Source organism: Varanus komodoensis, unplaced genomic scaffold (genome assembly GCF_004798865.1).
Source record: "Varanus komodoensis strain SLA01 unplaced genomic scaffold, ASM479886v1 scaffold19, whole genome shotgun sequence".
NCBI lineage: Eukaryota > Metazoa > Chordata > Lepidosauria > Squamata > Varanidae > Varanus > Varanus komodoensis.
The window spans coordinates 683,881-709,477 of NW_025335550.1; the positions used below are offsets into that span (position 1 = coordinate 683,881).

General features: G+C 42.8%; 1 protein-coding gene across 4 annotated transcripts; it reads right to left on the reverse strand.

Moving 5' to 3' along the window:
• Positions 1 to 114: 114 nt before the first annotated feature.
• ZNF507 (zinc finger protein 507) lies at positions 115 to 23,246 on the reverse strand. 4 transcript variants are annotated; one of them, XM_044427802.1, is made up of 8 exons: positions 23,143 to 23,246; positions 13,308 to 15,415; positions 12,669 to 12,774; positions 10,006 to 10,120; positions 9,072 to 9,176; positions 7,337 to 7,426; positions 6,623 to 6,757; positions 115 to 5,121 (listed from the first exon to the last, which is right to left on the reverse strand). In XM_044427802.1, the coding sequence occupies exons 2-8, from the start codon at positions 15,408 to 15,410 to the stop codon at positions 4,761 to 4,763; spliced, it is 3,015 nt and encodes a 1,004-aa protein (XP_044283737.1). In that variant the 5' UTR covers positions 15,411 to 15,415; positions 23,143 to 23,246; the 3' UTR covers positions 115 to 4,760. The 4 variants fall into 4 exon arrangements, with proteins under 4 accessions (XP_044283737.1, XP_044283735.1, XP_044283738.1 ...); XM_044427800.1 differs by lacking the exon at positions 23,143 to 23,246 and adding an exon at positions 22,824 to 22,982; XM_044427803.1 differs by lacking the exon at positions 23,143 to 23,246 and adding an exon at positions 16,555 to 16,592.
• Positions 23,247 to 25,597: the final 2,351 nt, after the last annotated feature.

Here is a 25,597-nt window from a genome sequence, read left to right on the forward strand (position 1 = left end):
GGAAGGTATCTGTAGGATTAAAACAAAAACAATAGGAAAACTACAATGACAAACGAAGTAAAGCTTTCCTCTGTTTAGTTCTTAAATGTCTATAATTCTATCAAGAGCACAGTATTGATGTGTTCAACATAGGAGTTTATTACCAAAATACAATTAGTCAATACATGACAAAACTTCTGTAAAGCAAAATAAATTATTCTAACAATGTACAGTATTTCAGAAGGTAGTCAAAGTAGTACTACAAAGTTTGCTTCCATAGTTTCCAAACAAGACAATTCTAGAGAGAACTTAAGGCATGCAGCTTAATGTGCGGAAAATATTTTATAAAATAAGCCATCCTATCAATAAGATACAGCAAGAGAGATTCCTGCATTTTTTACATGTCAGTTTTCTAAAAGTTTTATACTTTGGCTATAAAAAGCAGTGCCATGGTATTACAATTCCTTTTCTTAAAAAAATATATGTACCCATGCCCATGAATATCAAATGCAAAATTCTATTAAATATATTTTAACATTACTTTGAGCACCAGCTGTACATTTTATTTTAATGATTAAATAAGTGCTTTAAAATACAGTAACTGGCTGAACCCCAGTCTGTCTTTCAAACTAAGGATAACATGTAGTGCTGCAAGGAAAACAGCCTCTATTGGTGAAGCTACTGAAGCCACATTGAACTGGAAAGCAAGTCCCACTGATTTTAATAGCATGTTTCCAAGCAAGTTCCTATAATGAAATCAAAGGGCTGGTTCAGGCAGAGCGTGGGTTAGCCTACTGGAGCAAAGAGAAGTGGTTTGCATCAGCTCATTGCACATAGTAGGAATGGCAGTCTTACCTCCGAACCTGCTGAGATCTCCATGTGTTGGATGCAATAAATGCAGAGTCCACACATATATCCATATGAATGCAGTATCCATATCATTTTTGTGCAGATAGGCCTGACGTAAACACTGCTTTTCACATGCAGATATCCTGCAGGTCTGAAGTCAGGAGAAGGCAGGGTATGCAAGTATGATTCCACGACCCTCATGGATACACACCCTGGCTAGCCTGCCTCACATTTGCGCAGTCCAAAAAATGCAGCACAAAGATCCGTTAGAATGGTTCCCCCCACTGAATACAAATGGATGAGAACCACTCTGTAAGGATACAATCTGCACCACATCTGTCTCAAAATAATTTCAGCTGATTTCAGTGAAATCTGCTTCCGAGCAAGTTTATGTAAGTATTGAAGCTGGAAATGTAAATGGAAAGTTTGTCCATAATGGAATCCTAAGAATGATCAGCAAAGGCTGAAATTATAACGCAGAGCACTGAAACTGCTCCTACATAAATTAATAATAAAACCAAATACAGTATAGTTAGGCATGAATCCAAGCATTTTATCTTACTTATACCCTAAAACTGATGGGAAGACAAGCCATATGTTTGAAAAGTGCTTTTAAACCTCAAAAAAGCAGAAATCGCCCATACTCAAATAGCTACCCCCCAACACTTTTCAAGGCAAGAAACATGATCAATATTCTAGTTTCAGGCTTCTATGTGACAAGTGTATACATTTGAGGAATGAACTGAGAGCAACATGGACACTAAAAGGGAAATGTCCGTAAGCAGTATGCTTATATCCTGTGCAAATGACAGTATTATCAAGCTTTTTGTATTGAGGATATAAAGATGTAACCCCCAAGCATGTTTAGATAGAAAAAGGCCTACAACTGCCAGCATGTCCTCGCTTAGGAGTTGTGGGCCCCTTTTTCTGTCTAAACATGTATAGGACTGCAATCTAATTCCATCAATTAAAAAATCCATTTACTGTTCAACAGTAAAGATTACATAAACCAAATTCAAGTCACTTGTTCCTCACATACGGAGTTACTTTAAAAGGTTTAGATGCCTAACAATTGATAGTTAACTTCCATAAGTACCTATTTTATATGTTCATATATTCACAATTTTCTTCGAGTAAAGAAGCATGATCCAATATGGAAAAAAGGGTTCATGGCTAAGACCTACCACCATTAATTTGGAAGATAATTTAATCTGTTACTTCGGTAATTTTTTAAACCAAACTTTAAACTAATTGCAGTAAGTAGATGGTATAAAGATAGGAGATGGAGTATCAATACACTTTGTACAAGCTTAATATTAAATAAATGTTTATTTTGGATTTTCTATCTCCTTTTGATGTAGCAATGCTTCAAAATATCTAGACAAATGAGGATTATAAAAAATTGTTATAATACTACTTCTGAGTGAGCTACTTCTAACCAGTCTGAAGAATATTTTAGTGTCAACTTGTTGTTTACTCTCCATTTTGCTGCTAGTGGAGATATTAAATAGTTGCCCAATCACTTCCTGCTTCTCAGTGCACTGGAAGTCGATACTGTGAATATAAATGCAATGCAAAAAGGTAACAATAATAGCCAAGTGTACTTAATCAAGCTTTGTGACTGAAGCTCCTTCTAATTAGTCTTAATAGTTCATAGCAAAAAAGTTAAACACAGTATCCTGAATATTAAACATCCCCCTCAATTTCTCTCTACACGTTTTTTCCTCCAGAGCAATGCAAATGTGCCCACATTTTAAATATTATCATTTATTTGAAATATTTTTGTAAATGACAACCTGGCTGCTACTTTCAACGTACTGATGCATATAATTTGAAACAAAACTGATAGAACAAGGGGGTGCTCTGACCTTGGAGCTGGAAACTGGAGCTCTTCCCCACCCCCTTGCAACTGGAAAGAGCCATGCTGACTGCTTTTCCAGGGTTGGGAGAGCGACCTCAGAGAGTGGTTAAAGGGGTGTTTTGGGGGCAGTGGGGGAGACCGGAGCAGTCAGGAGATGAGTTATCTTGATGGTCCTCCAACCTCCTCCTCTCCTGCTCTGAAATTCCATTGCTAGAGGAGTGGAGGGTGGTGGTACAAAGATTGCATTCACTACTCATTCTGCTCTGCACTGAACAAGCACGTACCTCTGAGGTCAAGAACTTGCACTAATCTCCATAGGACTGTGCACTAGGTAATCAAGATGGAGAATGCTTAAGTCTGGGTAGTCTTACAAAATACTTTGAAAGACTTCTGAATTCAGCATTTAAAACTTGGAAATTATATACAAAATCATTTTCCATTTGCCCAGCTTCACAGTTCAGAAATGTTAGCAAAAGCCCCCAAACTCAATTAGCACCATGTGAGCTTCTAGCTTATTTCTGCTAAAATATTATAAATAGATAATAAATACACAAGAAATATGTTCTACAGTTCTTGAAATATAATTCAGATTTGTATACCATCTGTTGTTTAGTAGAATAAATGAAATGCAGTGCATGGCACGACCGAAATAAAGCATGGCACTAATTTCTTGAAGAAAATGTAAATTGGCCACAATTCTGCTTAACTCCCACTGAACTTAATGGGAGCTACACAGCTGGACTGTCCTCAGGATTTCAGCCAAAGACAGAAGCTCAAGACATTTAGCAAGGCGGGAAAGCGTGTGCTTTTGGGGGCAAGTATGCTAACCACATGGATGACTTTTAGTGGCAATTATACAATAATGCCACAAGATTAGCCTGTTTATGGTAACCTCCGGTGCTGATGGGATGGATCCCAAACTCTTCTGTTGGCAGCAGCAGCCTGTGAGCAGAATTCCTCTCCAAAGGCTCCCGCTGGTGGAAATGGGGGATTTTCATTTTGCCCCACAGCTTCTATTGCCACCTCGCCCACTGTTCCAAAGGGTCTCCCAGTCCTCTGAAGTAGGTTTTCGTAAACCATAGGGGGAAATTGAATAAAATATCTTTTTCCTTCATTCTGCCAGTGCAACTGCTTCACTGCATCAGTAACCTTCTGTGGGTGGAAGTCCTTCCATCTTTGGGGGGTAAATTCTGTATCAAACCCACTGTGTTTCCACAGTAGTTCTAAATACCTGGATTTTGAAATGTCGACTGAGATTTGATGAAAAACAGACAACCCCCCCCTTTTGGGGGGGGTTGTTTCAAAGCCTTGTTTAAAGGCTACCCATGTTCCTTCCTCCCCTGATTTGCTGCTCCAAATGCTGAGATGGCTGCTTACATATATAGGTAATATTAAGAGGTTCTGGTGAACTTTCTGGGTCCAACAAGACACATTTAGGTACATATTCAGAACATCTCTTCTTGTAGCATCTGATACTGAGAAAACAAAATCTAGCCAGCTAAGTAATTAGCAGCATACCAACTTCGGTTATAAGCAGGAACAGGCAAGTAACTGATCTTCTCTGAAAAAAAGTAATTATGCTAGGAAAGATAAGGCCAAGGAAATTACTGTCTTCCCTCCGTTCTCTCTCTTTCTCTCTCTCTTTAGAAACTGCTGCTTCATAATCTTATAGTCAGCCATGTCAAGCCTTTTGCTTAATTTTCCTGAAATGAATTTGACACCTTTTATATAGTTTCAAGGCAGGAAGGTTAAACCCCTTAAGTTAACACCTAGTGTGACTTTCCTATTATACTTCTTCTATGCTTTGGATTAGTAATAGGCATTGAAAATGGCTCTGTCAGCTGGGGATAACATTTTCAGTGCCCATTTAGCATACATGGAGTGTTTACTGTTCAGCTGCTTCAACACCTTGTGAAGTTATCTATTTTCATTTTGATACAAAGGCTTCAAAATTTAGAGATATCAACGGGATTGTTTTTACTCACAATTCTTCTCTTTAGCAAGTACTTCTGGCAATGTTAGAGAGCAGGAAAACAGCACTTTAAGGAATTGTTTAAAGAGGCAACTTCATTTAGTTTACGCTCTGAGCTGTGGCATGCTCTTTGTTCAGAATTATGTTTATAATTTCACCTTCATGTTCCTTCATATGATCCAACAAATTCTCTTTGTTGGTGGATTCAAATCCGCAGATACAACAGCAGAAGAGCAGAACGCAGTATTCTGTGCCAAAGTGGGACAGGCTAGTGGTTTTGTCAGAATTGCATGAGGTATTCATTGAAGTAGGGTTCAGATTTTCATCAGAACTTGTGGTTTTGTTAGCAGTCTGGTTAGAGGAGTCCAAAAACATCAAGCCTTCTGAGTTACTTGTCAAAAGAACAGAACTGTCTTCAGAGCTTTCAGTTACCATCTTCCCAGGCAGCTGACCTGGGAACCTAAGAAAGGAAGTACTTTCTGTTTACTATATGAATATTGAGCAGAGGGCAGTTCTCCCATGCTAAGGTCCAGCACTATGCAAGATTTAGAGATCCTCACTCAAGTTAACATTCCACGAGTTCTGTTCAATATTTCCTGAACAACAGCTCTCATTATGACCCTCATCCTTTCCTCTCATTGCCACAAATCCCCAAGCTGATATTTAAACTCCCATCAGTAAGAAATGTTGTGGCGGTGTGCAAAAATTGGCTATTAGGAAATCAAAACCAGTACCTTTACCTTATGGTTCCCTATGTGCAAATTTTGAGTCAGTTTGTTTGACTGAGGCTATGGTTAGACAATCAGGGACCCGGGATATCCGGCATCTAAGTCCCTGCTTGGCCAAGAAGATCACGGAATCACTTTGGGCCACTCAGCCTAACCTACATTACAAGGTCTTTGTTGCTGGGGATACATAAGCTTCCTTGGGTTCCTCACAGGAGGAATGCGATATAATAACAATTTGTTTACCAAACCGCTCTCTGAATGTAGGGAAATAAAGGTGCAGTCCTATGCATATTTAGACAGAAATGTACTATCAACAGTGATACATGCCCTGGTAACTTCCTGGCTGGATTCCTGTAACGCACTCTTTGTGGGGCTGCCCTTGAAAACGGTCCAGATACTTCAATTGGTACAAAGCAGAGCTGCCAGGTTGCTGTCAGGGGCCAGTTGTTATCCCCATATAAGGCTGGTCCTCTATCAGCTACACTGGCTCCCCATTGAAGTCTGGACCCAATTCAAGGTGCTGGTATTAACCTATAAAGCCCTAAACAGCTTAGATCCAGAATACCTGAAGGATCGTCTCCTCCTCTATATGCCCTCATGCCCCTTAAGATTGGCGAGGGAGGCCTTGCTCCAGGAACCCTCCTTGAAGGAAGTATGGAGGGTGTCTACATGGAGGAGAGCCTTCTCCGCATTGGTGCCCAGACTATGGAATGCGCACCCCAGAGAGGTCCACCTGGCGACGATGTTATGCTCCTTCCGGCGCCAGGTAAAGACCTTTTTATTCAACCATCATTTTAATAATCAAGATTTTTAGATGCTTTTCTCTGTTCTCACAGTCACATTTTCTATTTTTTCCTTCCTTTTCTTTTAGTTTATAATGCTCAGTTCTATATATTTTTAATAATTGCAGTATTGTTATCATATTTTATACTATGTAAGCCATCCTGAGCGCTTGCACGGAAGGATGGGATATGTTTGCAATAAATAATAAATAAACTTCCACATTCTCCAGCCAACCATGCTGGGAGTTTGCAGGATATTTTTTAACAAAAGATTTAGGACTGCATCTTAAAACCTTGTGTGTTTCACGACAATTAGAGGATTTGTTGAGGGACTGAGAGCTGCCCAAAGCAAACACTCTAAGGTAACTATCTATTGTAAAGTAACTGACATGTTCATATCTTTTGGATTGGATCTTATATTACAAATCATAAGCCCCAAATATATACACACCTCCCACTTTGTGAAATCGCATCATTAATAGCTTTGTTCACTTGTTCATAGTTATAATTTTGGTCACTTGCATGTTTCCACATGTGCGACTTCAGAGAAGGAGGATGGCTACACACATATCCACAAAGAGCACATCTGGAACAGAAAATGTAAGAAGCAAGGGTGGTTATAACTCAAAACAGCAAATCAGTATGTCTTGTCCAAAATGGTCACATTGTAGAGGTATTACACACCATCTAATTTCCGTTCAGACGTGGTTTAACCAGCACCACACTTTTAAATGATATTTTAAAGGACCATATACTAGACATCTATTCCAAAAAGTAATTGTCAATGTTATACACAGTTCTATGCCAAGGCAAGCTGGATAACTAGATATTAGTTGCTATAATGAGGAGCAACAGGTTTGAAAGCCAGAGGGCGAAAAAGTGCACATGTGAGACAAATTAGGGGTATGCAGAATATTCTCACACTAAGGATATGTTCCAGATACATTTGGGAAAAACCACTACCAAAGACTTAATCAAAATGATGTGGGAGAGGAGTCAACTATTCTGAAAGTTACTAAGTATCCAAATCTATCTAAATGGGCACAACATTCATTCATTCAAAACATTGATATCCTGTCTTTACCTCAAACAGGTTTCAAGACATTATTACCCTCAGCCCTTCTTAAATAAATTCCTTAGAGGAGCAGAAAGAGAAGGCCTTAACTCTATGGCAAAGTTCAGGTTCAGTCCTTGGCTTCTCCAGTTAAAAACAAGGCCAGTGGTGGGAAAGACCTCTGCAGGGGATGTTGAAGAGCTGCAGTCAGACAGCAGAAAATATTGATCTGTGAGGATCAATAATCTAGTCTGGGATTATACAAAATATTGATCAAATTGCCAAAACAAAATACAGCTCCCATCTCTTCTTCTCCAAGCCCCACTTGATCTGGAGTAAATCAGAGCCACTTCCAGAACAAATTCCAAGAACCAGGGCTCATCCCTGGAGGATAAAGATAATAAGAATGTATAATACGAGCTGCAAAATATATTTCTTTCATCACTTAGGAAGCCCTTTGAAATATATTTAGAAACCACCGATGGCTTCCAGAACTCAATCACTCATCTCTTCTGTGGTTATTCACTGTCTGAAACCTCCTGAATAACAGGCTGTAACAGCAGCAATGTATGAAGAATTTCAAAAAGACAGTTGCATAAACCAATCTGGTTCTCCACGACACCATTGGGGCAGGTTATCTGAAGGTATGGGCTGGGGCGCCATCTATATGCAGATGACACTCAGCTCTACCTTTCTTTTTCATCAAACCCAGGTGCGGCAGTGGCTGTTCTGAATCTGCTTGGGCTCATAATGGACTGGAGGAGGCCAATAAACTGCGACTCAGTCCAGGAAAGACGGAATTGCTGTCGGTGGGTGGGTCGTCTGTCCACCTGGGAGAGGTTCAACCTATCCTGGGTGGGGTCACACTCCCTCTAAAGAACAAGGTGTATAGTTTGGAGGTGCTCCTGGGCCCAGAATTGTCACTTGAGTCACCGATGGTCTTAGTGGCACAGAGCTCCTTTTATCAGCTTAAAGGCTGATTTACCAGCTATGACCCTATTTGGACAGACACAGCCCAGCTACAGTAATCCATGCTCTGGTGACCTCGTCTGGACTACTGTGATGCATTCTATGTGGGGCTGCCTTCGAAAATGGCTCAGAAATGTCAACTGATGCAAAATAAGGCTGTTAAGAGGGACTGGCCAATGAAATCCTATTATGCTGATCCTCCTTTAGCTGCACTTGCTGCCAGTTCAAGTCTGGGGCCAATTCAAAGTGCTAGTATTAACATTTAAAGCCCTAATAGCTTGGTGCCAGATTATCTGAAGGAATGCCTCATCCTGTATGTACCACCTGGGCCCTGTAGAATCCTTCTTGGGCAGCCCCCTCCTAAGGAAATAAGGGGGGGTGACAACGTGGAGAAGGGCCTTTTCAGTTGTGGCACCCCATCACTGGAACAAGCTCCCCAGAGAAGTATGCCTGGCCCCATAGTCTTTTTTTGTTTTTCAGTTGCAGGTGGAAACCTTTTTATTCACCAGGTATTTTAACAGTTAACTCTTTAGTCTCAAAATTGTTTTAATTAGAGATTGCTGCTGTGCCTTTGTGCCAACTTCTTTAATTGTTTGGGTATGTTGTTAGTGTTGTCATTTTGTATTGGCCTATCATTCTATTGTTTTATTGTGATAGTTTTTCCCCATTTCTTTGTTTTTATCCTCTTTTACCATTGAAAACTGCCCAGAGAGCCTTTTGGTTATTGGGTGGTATAAAAATGAAATAAATAAAATACAATATGAATAAATTTCTGAGCAGATCTGCACAGAGAGCTCACGAATCATAATCTCCAGCTATTTAGCCAAATAACAAAATCACAGCTGCTACAGCCTTTGCCAAGTTGTTGGATACTCACTTGAACTGCTCCATTAGCTGCACTGCCTGGTGCTCCTGTGGGTGGCGCCTCATATGACATTTCAAACTATTCATGTTAGTTGTGGCGAAATCACACACTCGACATCTGAAGAAGAACAAAGAAGCAACTGATTCCAAACACTCCTAGCAACTTGCCAATATAAGCACCAAGAGGAATAAAGGGCATTGTGGAAAGAGCAACAGATCATGATGGCTATTTATAATTCATCCTGGAATCCTACCAATTTAATTGGTAAATTTATTAGGCGACATGCCACAAATTAAGGGTGTCCGGGCTCTTGGCTGGCTGCTTCAACTGAGATCTAGTGTTCCATCCATGCAGAAGTTCTAAGAGATAAACCTTCAACAGCATCACACAAATGATGAGCTCTCTGGATAGTTGTGTTCCATTACCCCTTCTCTGCGGTCACTTTTCTGACCTCGGAGCAACAGGTGGCACAGTTTTTTCTGACAGCTGCAGGGAGGGAGGGTCAGAAAAGGGAATCAGGGTAAGGGTCTCTGCTTCAGAGGCTGGGGCTCTGTTCCTGACTTTGGACCTGGGAAACAGGAGAATCCTATGCCTAGCCACACTGCTCTTTAGGAGGCCATAGGACAGTTCTGTAAGGATAGTATGTTATGCAGTGTTGGAATAAAAAAAGCCCTGCAGCTCCCCACGGGCACTTTAGCAAATCTAAAGCATTTCTTCTTCTCAGAACTGTATGACAAGTATGTACGTCAAGTAGTTGCTTATGCAATTACATGTAGGATGTCAGTAGATTCCAAATATGATTTCAGAGTATATCACTGATAAATGGCACACTTCTTCAAAACCAGGTTATTCCAAATCATCCACAGTAATTCTGCCTTTAGAACTGGCAGCCGGTAGAGGAGCAGTTAGAAGAGGCTGGTAATAACTGAAATGCTGAGACACTCACCTATATGGCTTATCTGAGTTGTGAATCCGTCTATGATTCCGTACACCAACATATGTTGTGCTCGTGTAATCACAAATGTCGCATCTGTAAAGTTTTTGGACTGAAATCCTATCCCCTATACGATAAGAACATAAGAGTAACCATACTGGATCACACCAAAGGCATATCTAGTCCAATATTCAGTTTCCACAATGGCCAAACGGATGCCTCTGGAAAATTCAGAAGCAGGATATGAACTCTTCCACTCACTTTCTCCAGTGACTGGCATACATCTGTTCTGCATGAATTTTTCTAAGCCTCTTTTAAAGCTGTCCAGGTTGACAGCCAGCACCACCATTTTTGGTAGAAAATTCCATAGTAATTTTCTGATGAAGAAGTACCTCCATCTATGTGCCCTAGATGTCCCGTTGTTCACCCTTACTGGCCAATCCTGAGATTCCAGTATTCCTAGAGAGGTTTCTAATAAAGGCTTGAAAGGAGGATTATAAGTTTTTTCCCCACATTGCCAGAATGTTCTGTTTGGCAATATTTTGGAGACAAATTTTAAGAAGTTCTACTTCAGGCTGGTCAGAGTGTAATCTTCACACACACTCAGAACAGTTGTGAAGAGTTTGATACACCCACCTAAGTTGGGCTAAGGATGTGGAAGAGATGTGCTTCAGGATATGTTTGTGTCCAGGATATGTTAGGCATTAGAACTGGCCCAACTGCACAAGCAACCCAACTTGTAGGTTTTGGTGGGATTCTTCTTAGGGGGCTCCCAAGGCACAGCCTGAAATCAGAGATGCTACTCTGAATCACACAGTTCAAGAGCTATATCCTAGCATCCTCTGACATTGTCAAGGAGCCTGGGAAACACTCTTGGGCCATGAAGTGCTCAAGATGCCAAATTGTCTTTAACCAACCTGATAAGCATCTGAGACTTTTCTTAACTAAATCATTACAGCAAGAAATGAAATAACATTCGCTAGAAAATAAAGATGTATTACCTCGCACTAAGAGTCTAATCATGGACTCCATCATATTTTACACACAATTATATCACTAGCTTATACTTGCTATTTTACAAAATGCAACTGTTTTTCTCTCTCATTGCATGTTTTAATTTGGGAACTGCTTTTCTCAGTGTGAGGAGCGGGGTGGGTAAAGAAGGAAGGGCAAGCCCTGTGGTGTGTAATGAAGTGACTGATTTTGATCAAACAGCAAAAGCAGGTGTTCCCATAATGCACGTTATTACAACAGCTCTACATTATTAAGCATTTACAATCCAATCATATGCAGTAAGATCCCTCTAATGTTATAGCACAGCCGTGATGAACAGGGGTGCCAAAGATTTCATAAACATGAAACGAATGTTTCTGCACAGATAACTCGCACATAAACAGATGCTGCGCCATAAACTCCTTGGGTTTCGGCTGTTTTATAGAGGTGACATCTGTTTGACAAGAGGGACTCCTTCCTGCAATTGTATCATAATTTGAGTACAAAGAGTTTCCAAAATACTTTAGAAAGCTTAAATTCTCATTTAATGAATGCTGTTAAAAGGAAAACATTTTCAGTCAAGTCATACTTCCAATCTCAGTATTCTGTGAGGTTTTGTAAGGCATTGAAGAATTGAGGTAGGGCTTATGTGAAGTGTTTATTTGGGGTGAAGAGGTGGGAAGGATGCATTATCAAGAAAAAATGCAATAATTTCCCTCCAATTCCAGGGCTGTTGCAGTGGAAGATCAGCTTTCCTAAGGAATTGTGGGCAGCTGCAAAAAGCTTCTTCTTGTACCCAATTGTCAAGTATTAAAACCTTGCAGGATCAAATGCTTAAAAGGCCTTTGCGACACACAGGTATGTGAATGGGTGTCACATGGTAGGGGGTAATGACCTTTTTCCCCTGTGGTGGAAAAAAGAACGTGGTCCATGGGGCGAAGTTCAAGGAACTGGGTTTCAGGTTGGATGGCAGGAAGCACTTCCTGACGATTAGGACCCCTAGCAAATGGAATGGGCTTCCACGGGAGGTGGTGGGGGCCCCGTCAGTGAGGGTATTCAAGGTAAGATTGGACAACCACATGTTGGGGATTACAGGAGTGCAGCCGGCTGGAGCTGGTGGTCAGACTAGATGGCCCAGGAGGCCCCTTCTGACTCACTGTTTCTATGGAGACTGTTGAAACCCCTTTCCCCAGTGATCCTTCATGAACTCAGTATAACATTTACAAGGTTCCCAGATTTTAAACATTACAGTCATTCATTCAGTTCACACATGGCAGCTACTCAGGATTTAAACAAACCCTGAGTTGCCACAAATGAGCGGGAGCGAGCAAGCATGCCTAGTCCCCTCTGCCTACTCCTACTGTGGTAAATAACCATGGCTTGTTTGTTCCCCAGCAACCAGAGTTCCAGGTTCAGAAGTCACAACAAACAACCCATGGATGCAGTGCTCCTATTTTGTTTATTGCAGTGGGAGCAGGTGGGCAGCTGGGAACCAGTTTATTTATCTTGCTTCATCTTCAACAATCCATAGTTAATGAACCATGGATTACTGGCAATGGGTAAACTGTGGGGCATGGTCAATGAGGAGATTGTAATGTCGTTGTCATCATCAACAGACTGCAGATGGGCACCAGATTTAAAAATCTGTTCAGTCCCTAGCAAGTTAAAAAGAGAGACAGTACCAACTCGTTCATCCACTTCACTACAAGTTATGAGACTGTCAGATGGAGACGTTGAATATATATCTGGGAGGCTGTGTTGCTCTCTCTCATGGCTTCGCAGCTGACTCTGGAATGCAAAAAGTTGTACAATCTTTAAAAAGCATGTAAATATGTAACAGGCAGTTCCCAATACTGCACAGATATTCCCTTGTCAACACTGCCTGTACCTACTTATGTTATCAAAGAGATTCTAAGAGTTTTAAATTATCTGTGAATACCAACCTGGTGGGAGAAAAAACCAATTTCCAAATCATGTAGGAATGATGAGGCAACAGAACATGCTCAAGAAATACAAATCTAGTTTCTTGTAACCGTACGAACTCTGCAGATTGAGTTCTGCCATCAGAACTTCCTTGACCTGACTCTGCATGAGTTTTACCAGTTCTGAGAAGCATACCAATCTTGAATGCCAAGACCATGGCCAGGGGACAGCATTTTAGCAGATACTCCACTGCTGGTACTCCCAACAAGGCCTTTATGGCAATACAGAGAGACCATTTGCAATACCACCCCATTTAGTTTACCAGGCTATACTTTTTGATTCACTCGGTTCAAGCAATCAAGACTTTGATATGCAGTCAAAGTAGGAAACACATTCACCTTGTAATGAAAGGATTCTTCACACTGTTTGCACTGGTGCATTCGGGTTTTGCAGTGGTTGATCATATGGCTTTCTAAATCCTTACTGTTGTCTGCTATATGTTCGCAAATTGGACATTGATAGGGCTGCCTCTGGCGATGCACCCGCAAGTGCTGCTTGATATACCCCTTGTTGCCACTGCTGTAGTGACACAAGCGACAGCGGAAGGGACGATCCACATTTGGGATGTATTCCACCAGGTTGCTCCCCAGAACATTAGCCTCTGCCGCAGGTTGGCACTGCACATTGTCCTGCAACTCCTTCAGAATGTCGTCATCGGAGGCATTCTGGTCTGTCCTCTCTTTCAGTTTTTCAATCACGGTGAGCAGTGACATGCTAATACCCATTTTAATTGGACCTTCCGTTAACTCAGGTTTATCCTTCTGTATTTCCATGAAAGCACAGTCAGTCTGGTTTAGGCTTGTCAGCTCCTCAGTTTTGAGGGAGGTGACTAATTTAGAATGGGCTACATAGCCGCTGTCAGCTTGTCTCTGCCCATTGTCTGCACCCATGGAATTGACCTCGGCAAAGGCTCTGAGGCTCGACCGGGCTAGCTCCGCGGCTCTGATTGGCATCGTAACGAGAGCTTCAGCAGCTAGTGAGTGCAATCTCAAGGACTCAGAGTTGGTTCTCCTCCTTGTAGGAGGAGCATTTTCATCTGCTGCTTTGCCTCTGCCAGGATTTAAATCACTCTCTTTCTTTTCTGTGCTGCTCCATCCAATTATTACTTCTTCAAGTTCCACGGAATTTTTATCCATGTGATAAACTTCCCCCGATCCCTCGTGCACGATACGAGTTTGCTCAGAGATCTTGCTTTTCTCAGCCTCAATGTCAGTGCTTATCGAGTAAGACTTCTGCAAGACAGGTTCTTCAGCGCTTGGTAGACGTTCCACTATAACATTAACATGCCCCTTTTTGTTTGGGCTGCAGTTAATAATTTTCTGGGCTGATGAAAGCAAGCTGTCAGTTATCAAATTCTCTTGTTCCAGATCCGTATCGGACATGGTCTCCTCTAACATTTTGCCTACGGGCGAAAGTGCAGCCGACTGATTGGGGACCGCTTCTTTTACATGGTCTTCTGCTGGAGAGGTTTTATAAGTGATTTGCTCAGGACTACAAATATGGAGCTGGACAGCCTGGTCGCTACACACACCCAGTTCATGACTTTCGAGTGAAAGAACTACAGTATCTACATTGTGAGAAGCACCTGATACGGAGGAGTCTGGCAAAACAGCTTGCTCATTCTCCTCCTCAAATATAGGATATGAGCAATCCACTTCTCCGGCATGCTTCCAAGCGTGTGTTTTCAACATTCTTTGTTGGCCACAAGTATAGCTGCATATTAAGCACCGGTACATCCCATATTGCTCATAAGTATACCACTTTCGTCCCGTCTTCTCAGTCATGTGGGGACTCTGAGGCTGGGCCACCTGATCACTGCCTACTTTAACAAAGCTTTCCTTCGGCCCTTGCAAGGTGGTGTTCGAAAGACTGACGCATGGCTGCTCCTTTGGCAGAGCTTGAGTTTTGTCGCCATTCTCTGGGTGATGCCTGACATGTGCTTCGAACTCTTCAAGGCTTCTAGAGGCAAAGTTGCAGATCGAACACATGAGAATTACCTCATTCTGCTGACCATGTTGTTTTATGTGTTCTTTCAACAGAGGAAGAGTCGGAAACAGAGATTTACAGAGACTACACTGGTAGCAAACCACTTTCTTTCTACTCTGGGGAGGACAGTCTGCCACATAATAACGTTCTACGTTTATGGTGCCCAGGGCAGGCAGTTCAATTATTTTGGCTGGGACCTCCGGGAAGTTTTGCAGCTCAAGTGACAGCGTGTCTGGATGCAAGCGCTTTTTCCCTATTACAAGGCATTTCTGCGATTTTTCACTCTCAACAATTTTGCTCAGTTTTTGGATGACCTGGATGAGTGGATCAGAGTTACTCTTCCTCTGGCTCTCACCACTTTCTGAGGTTGGACTTATCACTGTTTCTGAAATCAGCACAGTTTCCTGTTCCCCTGGATTTGAGACTAATGCTGTGATGTTGCTTCCTTTTTCCATACTATCTGAAAAGTTGAAAAAGGGAAAAGTGATATGTTTGTCATAAAACAAAACAGCAAGGTTATAGAACACAAAGATAGAAACGTGACAATAAATCCATGTCGTAATCTTAAGTAAGCCCTGTTCACTTCAATGACTAAGCCAAAACCTTTTCATTCGATCGTTATTTTTAAAAAATAGTATTTTAATGTTTTAACAAGTCGCTTTCTATTTAATTTATTTTTACTGGTTATATGTTATTTATTATTAGTATGGATTGTTGTCTTCTGATTTTAATGATTGTAAGCTGTCCTGAGATGCCATGCATAAGGGACGGCATATAACAGTTTTAAATAAATAAATAAAACCACACAAAAGACTGCCTACCTTTGTGAGCAATAATACACACATGCACTTTTAACTTTAAAACAAGATGGACAGGTTGTTCCTCTACTATTAAAATTTGTTTGGATAAGCACAGAAAGTAGGGGCTTCTGTACAGACAAGAAGTGACCTTCCATTAAGGCCTATGCTTCTTACGAGACTGGGTCAATCAGTGATATTGTTTAGAAAGAAAAGGGCCTCAAACAAGAGGCATGGTTCTGGTAACACACTGTAGCAGTCCTTTAATACAATTCAAATCTAAAATCCACATGTGTAGTATTTATTTATTTAAATTTATTTATTTATTTAAAACATTTCTATGCCACCCCATTCACCAGAAGCCTCGGGGCGGCTTACAAAACAGATACAATTCACACAATTAACCTTAAAAATTTGGAGACATTTCGGCACAATATCAAACCCAATAAACAGTCAATTAACAATTAAAATAACTTTTAAATAAAAAGGTCTTGGCCTGGCACCGAAAAGCAAATAACGACGGCACCAGGCGGACCTCTCTGGGGAGTGCATTCCATAGATGGGGCGCCACTGCAGAGAAGGCCCTCCTCTGGGTACTCACCCTCCTAATATCTTTCACGGAGGGTTCCCGGAGGAGGGCCTCAGGACGCAAGCACTCCTTTATTTCATTTCTATGCTGCCCCATAACCCGAAGGTTCCCTGGGCGGCTTACAAATGCTAAAAAGCATAAAAACATAAATAAAACCATTGATACTCGAAAAATATAGATAAAACAATAGTAAATAACATCACACAATCTCACCCTCCTAATATCTTTCACGGAGGGTTCCCGGAGGAGGGCCTCAGGACGCAAGCACTCCTTTATTTCATTTCTATGCTGCCCCATAACCCGAAGGTTCCCTGGGCGGCTTACAAATGCTAAAAAGCATAAAAACATAAATAAAACCATTGATACTCGAAAAATATAGATAAAACAATAGTAAATAACATCACACAATAAAATGTATGTGCACACACCAATAAGCACAGCCAATAAATTAACCAAAGTTAAATCAAAATAAATAATCCATAACAAAATATAAAGTATTAACCAAAAACTTGTTTAAGTAAACATGTTTTCGCCTGGCGCCTGAAAGAAAGAAGAGTTGGCACCAGCCATATATCCCTGAGGGTGTGGGCGTGTGTGTGTGTGGGTATGTGGAGGGGGTACTTCTATAGGATATCCCATTAATGTTCTTTATTTAAAAAACAACAACATGGCATTTAATCAACAGTGGAATCTAGTGGGGCACTTACTTTCCCACCAATTCCCTTCTGCCCCGCTGATTCCCCTTCAGCAAGCAGTAGGGTTCCTCAAACAATAACCCGACTGCATATTTGTTCTAAAATTAAATGGGTTACTAAGCTGAATCTTTCCCGCCTAAGTACATTCCTGATGGCTTTTCTTTCAGATCACACTTCTTGAAGAACACAAGGAAAGCCACGCTGGATCAGGCCAAGGGCCCATCTAGTCCAGCACTCCATACACACAGTGGCAAACCAGCTGCCCACAGGATCCCTCAAGCAGGACGGCAAGACCTCCGTCTGCCCAAGCTCCTCAGCAGCTGGTATAAGCTTCTCACAGAGAGGTCCAGGTTCGGGAACTTCCCTACACTTTCTTACAAATAGAACAGAAGCTGTGCACCATTCTTCCTCTGCCTCCAGTTCTTCCTGCTTCTTCTGGCTTCCACGATGATTCAGATGTTCCAGAAATTATTTGTGCATGTTCCCTCTGATCAGACAGTAAATAGGAACCTAAAATGTGTTATGCATATCTTGGCTTCCTCATTAAATTATCATGTCTGGTGTATTAATTTGAAGGTACAGCTTATTCAAACAATAATTAAGAATTTACTGAGTTTGTGTAGAACTTGTAAAGTACAATTATAACTTCATGAGCAAACCAAGTTTTTGTATTAAGAAAACCAAGTATTATAACCTTAGAAGCATAACTAACACAGTTTCTAACACAGCCTTCTAGATGTTCTAGACAACAGTGAAAAGCATTCCTGATTGCTGGCAGTGCTGTCTAATGGTGATGGAAACTGACATCCAAAGTATGTAGAGGACACCAGGTTGGGGAAGGCTGTCCAAAAGTGACAAAACAACTTTTAATTTTTCCCAAAGTTCTATTTTTTTTTTCCAATTAGAAAAAACTGGAGGGGGGGAATCCTCCTATGTCTTCAAATTTTCTGGAAATTCCATATCTCTACCCCAAGCTAGCTACATCTCTATCCTCTTGCAACTTATCTCATCTGTTCTGGTCCTCTGTTGTAAGAGGTGACTAAGGGTGATGTAATTCCTATGCACCGGTGTAGAATTTTCTTAAACTGAACATCTGTCTGTGGAATATCTTATGAGTGCCTAGGGAATTCCTTCTCCATCATGGTGCTAAACCTTGGAAAGGCAGAGAGACTTGTTATTAAGCATTTGAGTTTTTAATCTAATTATATGCTTAGAAGAATTTCCAAAGTAAGTCATGGTTTAAAAATCAATAGAAACAATTAGCATCTACCAAGTCTGTCAACACACCAAAATGAAGAAACAGCATATGTAGCTATGGTCTACTTTCAGACAGTCCATGTTTTCTAACTCCATAATACAAACTGCGTATGTTGTTTAGCAATAAAAACATATAAAAATCCTGCAAAATTGAAAGCTCCTACAAGAATCTGAAACTAAGCAAGACAAAATTTGCTATGTATTTCACACTTTAAGAAGGCTGTAAGCAATTGTTCAACTTGGCAAGCAATTAATTTCATTTGCAGAGTAATTTATTGTAAATAGTATGCCATTAAACAAGCATGTATCAGTGGTTTCCTACCCTACCCCACCCCCTATAGTGTGAAAAACATAGAGAAATTCCTAGTTACAAGTGTCTCCACTTAGTTAAAACTGTAATGACAACACAATGACAACCTGGGAATTCGATGACATTACACTCCGACAGTTCTTTCTTAAGATTCAGGCAGTTTTAAAAGGACAATGTTTTGGATCCAAAAAGGAACAGAATGCAGAAGGATGTTTGTTTATTGTTTTCACACACACCTTCTCCCCCAGAACACAAGAACTGTGTTATCATGAAATCAACAGGTGTTGCATCTATGAAACAATTTTTGTGAGTTAAAGAAGGGCCTGACCTCAAAACATATATGCTTGTAAAAGCATTTCTTGTATATGATGTAGCAGTGGTTTGCCAATGAATGCTCAGGATGCAACAACCAAAAATGATTTAGTTATAATACCTATCAGACACTCCATTGAACTCAATGGGACTTAATTCTGAGTAAAGTGCTGATAGGCTGCAATCCTGTGCCTGTGCAGCTAAGTCCAATCTGATCTCAGGATCTATTTCTGAATGGACATATTCAGGAATGCATGTTAATCGCTTAAATGTCATAGTGCTTTTGGTTTGTAGGAATATTTCATTTTCTTTCCCAAAGCATCTGACTTTATTGTTTACTGCAGATCTTCCAGTTTACACACTGGAAAACTAATTCTAAAGAACTTGCAAAGGAATCTCCACTTTGGACTATATCTTTGCTAAATAACTTAAGATATGAATGAATGCCAGGACATGCAGCCCCTTGGTGGTATGAGAAATCATTCAGGAAGCATCTAATCACTGTTTCCTGTTTCATCTGGACTGGGAAATTGTGTTTAATTAAAGTTTTCCTAGTTTTTCTTATATTTTCCTTATATGGTAAGTAGACTGGATTGATGCATGGGCAAAAGACTCATCAACCTGAGTTACAATCATCTGGATGTGGCCTATGTGTTTCAGCCTGCATACAAATTAATTAATGAGAAAAGTAGATGTAAAATAAATAACTGTCCATTATCAACAAAAGCATGCTAAATCTAAAGCTGAGGAATAATTCTTAAAAAGTGAGGTGCATGAAGGAGCTGCTGGCTCTAATTTTCCTTTGCAAAAGCAGGAACAATTGTCACCTATTTTCTCTATCAAGCACTTGCCATCTTAGATTTGGTGGAACATACAAGGTTCAATGGCTCAGATAGAGTGTTTTTGTTCTGGTGAATGTTGATAATCTCCAGCTTCTGGCTAATCAACAAAAGTTGACAATCCTTTCTCTGCTTACGATCAACATTTACCAGAAAGAGATGATAAAATCAACACTGATAGTTTCCTGCAAAACAAGGCTGGAAGAGTTAAGATAGTTCTGTAATTCAGTCCCTCATGGGCTTTCCTTTGTCAGGTTAAAGCAGCTAAGGTGTGCTGGGGTGGGGGCTCATTAAGCCTTTCCCAACATTTTCTCACTTAGTATCAGCCTTCTCACAAGCAGCTTGTGTTTTTTTTTTTTCCCCATCTGGAGGACCTCAAATCTTTTATTCCGTAAGGGATGGGGGAATCAAAAGGAAAGGCAGAATTTTAAATCAAGAGCTGGGAAAGATTGAATTAAAGAGCCCTTCATTCCTCTACTCCATCATTTGTTCAAACTGAACCCAACCCCTATGGTTTTATTGTATGGGGGGGGGGAACCTTAGGAGGAAAGCAATTGCTAAACTACACATGTGCTGATTTAGTCACAGTTAAAGGTGCTTTGTTGCCATTTACTTCAGTGGAACTTATGCACAAATAATTGTGTGCTGGACAATGACCACTGTTCTAAAAGGCCTACCATAGTTCAGTAGCGGAGCACCTGCTCCGCTTGCAGATAAGTCTCACATTCAACACTTGGAATCTCCAGTTGAAGGATTTCAGGTAACACTGCAAGGAGCATTATGGAAGGTCCTGAAGAACAACTGTCAGTTGGAATAGGCCATACTGAGCTAGACTGTCCAAATACCTGATAGTATAGGGAAACTGCATGTGCTGTATATTCTGAGGGTAGAGCCTAAGGACAAAGGTTCATGCATAAAACAATCACTGCAAGAACATCCACTGTGCAAGTGAAGTTATAGCACCACAATGAGAATCAGTGTGGTGTGGCAGTGCAGGGTTGGCACCCACGTGATCTAGGTTTATTCATTTTATTAGATTTTTATCCTACCCCATTAGCCATTAGGCTCCCTTCCTTATAGGGGGATTTTTATTCTGCCTCGGTAGCCACAAGGTTCTTGTCCCCACTCAGCCATGGAGCTTACTGGATGACTTTGGGGCAATCACAGACTCGAAGCCCAGTCAACCAACATGGGTTGTTGTGAGGATAATAGGGAGAGGAGGAAGACAATCATGCAAGGTGCCTTGGGTTTCTTCAAAGGAAAAAAACAAGATATAATAAATTATATAATGAATAATAGCATCAGGTTAAAGAACATAACCTTCATATGATTGACCTTATCTTTCATTTTCAAAGACTACCACATCAAAAGATTAAACAAACATTTAAAATGTTTTTAAAGCAGAAAAACAGAAAATAGAGACATGGTGCATGTATCTTTTATCAGTAGCGGTTCACTTTCTACAAGAGAAATGCACTTTTTTGTTTACTCTAAAGAAACCTACTATTGACATTGCAGATGAGAGCTCAGGCTGATAAGCTAACTCTTGCTAGCTGGCTATGACTCTGTGTCAAGCAAAGTATTCAAGGTGTTCCTTCTGCAACACCTCTGGAAGTGCCAAATAGTTTTCAACACCTTGGTTAGCACTTTGCAGCCTTACTGAGATCACTAAACACAAATCACACTGGCCTAATTCTCATGAAACAACAGTCCACCATGGATTAATTTAACTACAGGGGCTGTCATGTTGTGGCAGGCACCATCCTTCAATCTCTTACAAACCTATTTTAAATCCAAGAATCAATTGGGGCGCATTTCCTAATCCTTTATCATCTACATTTATGGTGGCTGCTGTTGCAACACACTTCAGATCAAGCTGCAATCCTGTGAGGATCTTAACCTACCATTAAAAAACAATGTATTGTTTATTTATATATTATACTAATATCCTACCTTTTCCCCCTCCAATCAATCTTATATTCACAACACCAACCCTGTGAGGTTAGGCTGAGTGTCTGTGACTGGCCCAAAGTCACCCAGTGACATCCATGGCTGAGGGAGGACTGGGACCCAGATCTCCTGAATCCCAGTCCTGCACTCTCAACCTCTACACGGCAGTGATTCAATGTAAAGACGGATGAGAAGAAAGAATGCAATGGGCAGAGGAACGGGTCTGGAGAGGGATGTTCCAAAATTCCCAGTTCCCCCTGAAGTTCACCCAGGTGGCTTTGAATTACATCTTTCCTCCCTGTTTGGAGAATCCAAGGTAATATAGAAAAGATAATCTATAGCTGGGAACGATAATAAATAGTAAATGAAGCTTGAATGGGGAACCTTCTTGGCCTCATGGAACTAACTAGTTAGTATAGTAATTGTGTGTATAAACAACTGGAGTTGAAGGGCATATGAGATGAACAGAGGAAAAATCCTCAACCAGGCTTCAGGGGCTCTAATGGTACTGAAGAGTAACATTTGGGGCTCTAACACACTGCTACAAAGGATCTGTGCATATATTCTTAGACTGCATAACAAGAACTTAATGGTTTCTGGGTTAAACAGTAAAGCCCAGTGCACACTGATGGAATAAATGAATTAACGGCAGGTGGGCTCAGATACCTCTGTAAAGCTGAGGAAAAAGCAACTCAAGCAAGGCGGAAAGGGAGAGGGCTTTTCTACATACATCTTTGCTGGTGGGGCGGGGGAATGCGAAGAGCGTGCCTGTGTGAGCCTGTTATAGCAAGAAGGAAATTCCAGCGGTAGCCTAAAAACAGCAGATACTGCAGCATAAGCTTTCAGATACTAAGCGCATGAAATGTTATTTGGCAGATCAAAATTAAAACAGGCCAACGGGTTTCTTGAGCTCGAAGCTCAGTAATAGGCCGGGGGTGGGGGATGTAAACAGTGAGTGCAAAAGGACAAGAAATGCTGCGACCGCACTCCCGCAGTTCATGGCCTTTTGGCCCCATGGGTTATAGTCTCTCCCTTTCTCCTCTCGCCTGCGAATCCACGTGCGTGATGTGCGCGTAGACAGGCAGACACACACACAAGCACGCCTCATCGCGCACGCACCATGTGCAAGCGAGGGTAACCGTGCACCTGCCGAAGCGGCCTCCGATGCACGAAAGCCGCGGTCTCCCGGGCCCCTTTGGCCTCTTTTCCTCATTCTTTGTGGAATCCCACGTCATGCTTTCCTCTGGGTGCCTGCCCGAGAAGGGCGCTGCACGAGAGACGCACTTCTGGGCGCGGGTCCCGGCCGGGCGCCGCTCTGCTCGGACACCTGGAGGCGCCTTCCCTCCCCGCCCCTCGCCCCCTCCCGAGGCGGCTCGCCTCCTCTCGCGTCGCCCGCCTTCGGCCGGGCCCCACCTCGCCGCGCTCCCCTCACACCCACCTTCCCAAAGGGAGGGTCCCCCCTCCCCTTCTCCTCCTCCTCCTCCTCCTCCTCCTCCAGCGAGCACCACTTCAAAATGGCGACGATGGAAACGGGATCACGTGATCCGCAGAGCCCGGTCAGGTGACCCGAAAGTGAGAGTTGCGCCCTCCTTTCTCTCCTCCTCCTCTTGCCCGCCCACCTGTTACCATGGAGACGCTAACGGGACTCGGGCGCCGCGCGGCCTCTGCAAAGCCGCCTGCCCGCCCCACCTGCCTTCCTCACCTGCCCAGACCCTGCCCCAGGTGTGCGCAGAGGAAGTGAAAGTGCCTGCTTCCAAGGCGTGCGGTCGCGTGGATGCCGGCTGGGGCGCGCAGGAGCGCTTCGGGAGCCGCGGGGTGGGGCAGCTCGCTCGGCTTGTTCCCGCTGTGGCGCCCCGCTGGCTTGTCGTAATACCGCTCCCAGCCGGCACGGCCATCTCAGCCAGGCTGCGCGGCGTGATGGCTGGAGTGCTGGGCTGGCACGGGCTCCACGAGAGCCGTGGCTCTTCCAGGGCACATCCGTCGTAGGAGCCCGAAGGACTGAGCCATGAAGCTCCCTGGAGGGGCCGGCCTGTCGTGGAATCGCAGCGCTGCCTTCCTCACAGGCAGGTGCCTGTGATGAGGGTAAAGTGGAGAGGAGGAGAACCTCGTAAGCCACCCTGGGTTCTTTGGGAGAGGGAGCAAGGTGGGCTAGCGATGTAAGAACAACAGCATGTATTCATTGCAATGGCTTTAATCAAATTTCATGTGAGAAGCGATACTTTATTTCATTGGTTTTATGTTTGGGATCCCCCAGTAAAAAAGGAAAAAAACAATATATTAGCACATGGCTGACCCACTTTTGCCCCTCATCCAGGCAAATGCAAACACCCAGTCATGGGCCTTAGTTGTTAGAAATGATGAGCTCCCATTCTGCTAGTCCTTAGATTTAGGCACCCAGGATACATCATTCCCTGAGTGCGGATCCTGGCATAGCCTGCACCTAAACATCCCATTGAGGATGGAGCATGCTTGGTAGTTGAGAATTGTGTGTTGTCTGTTGGAAATGGAAGGGGCTGGGCAGCTCCAAGGGGAAAGACAGCCCTGGTGGAATGTTCTGCTCGAGTTCCTTAAACAGCATATAGCCACATTTGCCAGCCTGGTGCCACCCAGATCGGTCAGCCTCCACCTGGCTTTGGGATAATGGGAGTCATATCTAACCCATCTGGAAGGTCCCAGCTTACAGAAGGTTAGCTTGTACTATGGTATCCTGGAGGATGCTATGCCTGGATGACTGGCAGGAACCCTGAGCAGAAGCACTTCTGCAAAAGGGAGGGGTGAGGATATGCTGTAACATTTTGGAACAGAACAGAACAGAACAGAATTTGAGTTGGAAAGGCCTATAAGGCCATTGAGTTCAACCCCCTGCTCCGCTTCCACATGTGGTCACTCATCCAACTGCAGGTCCATGCCATTTCAGCTTAGCAAAGACAACTCAACATGCTAGCTCAATTTTATCACAGGTCCATCTTGTTTTCTCTAGATTTTGGACTAAGAGGGCTTAGCACTGCCACTTTTGATTTGGAAGGTAAATTGACTGATGGGGTTAGGCAGCCAAAGAATAAATAGCCATTTCTCTTCTTTTCCACTTATAGCTGCAGAGAAGAGGGACCCCACTCCTGCAGCCAGGAAGCTCCAGGAGTCTCCCCGCTTCTGCTCTGCCATCTCCTCTGACTTCTGCCACGTCTAGGGTGGTGGTGACGGCTGGGAAGCATGCAAGCGAGAGAAGGCAGCGACTGCTCCTCTGCCTCACTCATCCTCTCTTGGCAGGAGCAGGTGAGCAAGGCAATTGTGAGGAGAACTGGGCTCATATCGCAGCCTTGAGAGAGGGCCTGAGCGCTTCCCGCTGCCCACTCTCTCGCTTGCTCTGCCTGGGTCATGCCAGACGGCTGGCCATTGGAGGAACAACCTCCTCATTGCTCACCCCCCTGCACTCTGCCTCAGGGTGGTGCCCAGCTAGCCCATTTCTAGCTAGCTAGCCCATTTCTCCGTTCCCTCAGCGAGGGAAGGGAGAGCGAGCTGGCAAAAGAGCAGCCACCCCCCTTTTGCCCACATGCTCGCTTCAGAGAACAAAGCCCAAAGGAGAGCCAGGGTGGTGCAGTGGGCAGAGTGCTGGACACAGGAGATGGGGGTTCAAGTCCCCATTCAGCCCTGAAGCTGACTTGGCCTGTCACATCCTAACCTGCCTTACAGGGTTGTTGTGAGAACACAGTGCAGAGGGAAAGAGCATGCAAACCATGTTGGGTTTTTTGCAGGAAAAAGTAGGCTGTAAATGGAATAAATTAATCCTCCGTGCTGCATCACCCAAGAGATATGATGAAAAGCAGGCTGAATATCCCAGAAGGAGAGGGCGGGTGAGCAACCGGAGGCAGCGCTGCTCTGCAAGAGGTGCCTCC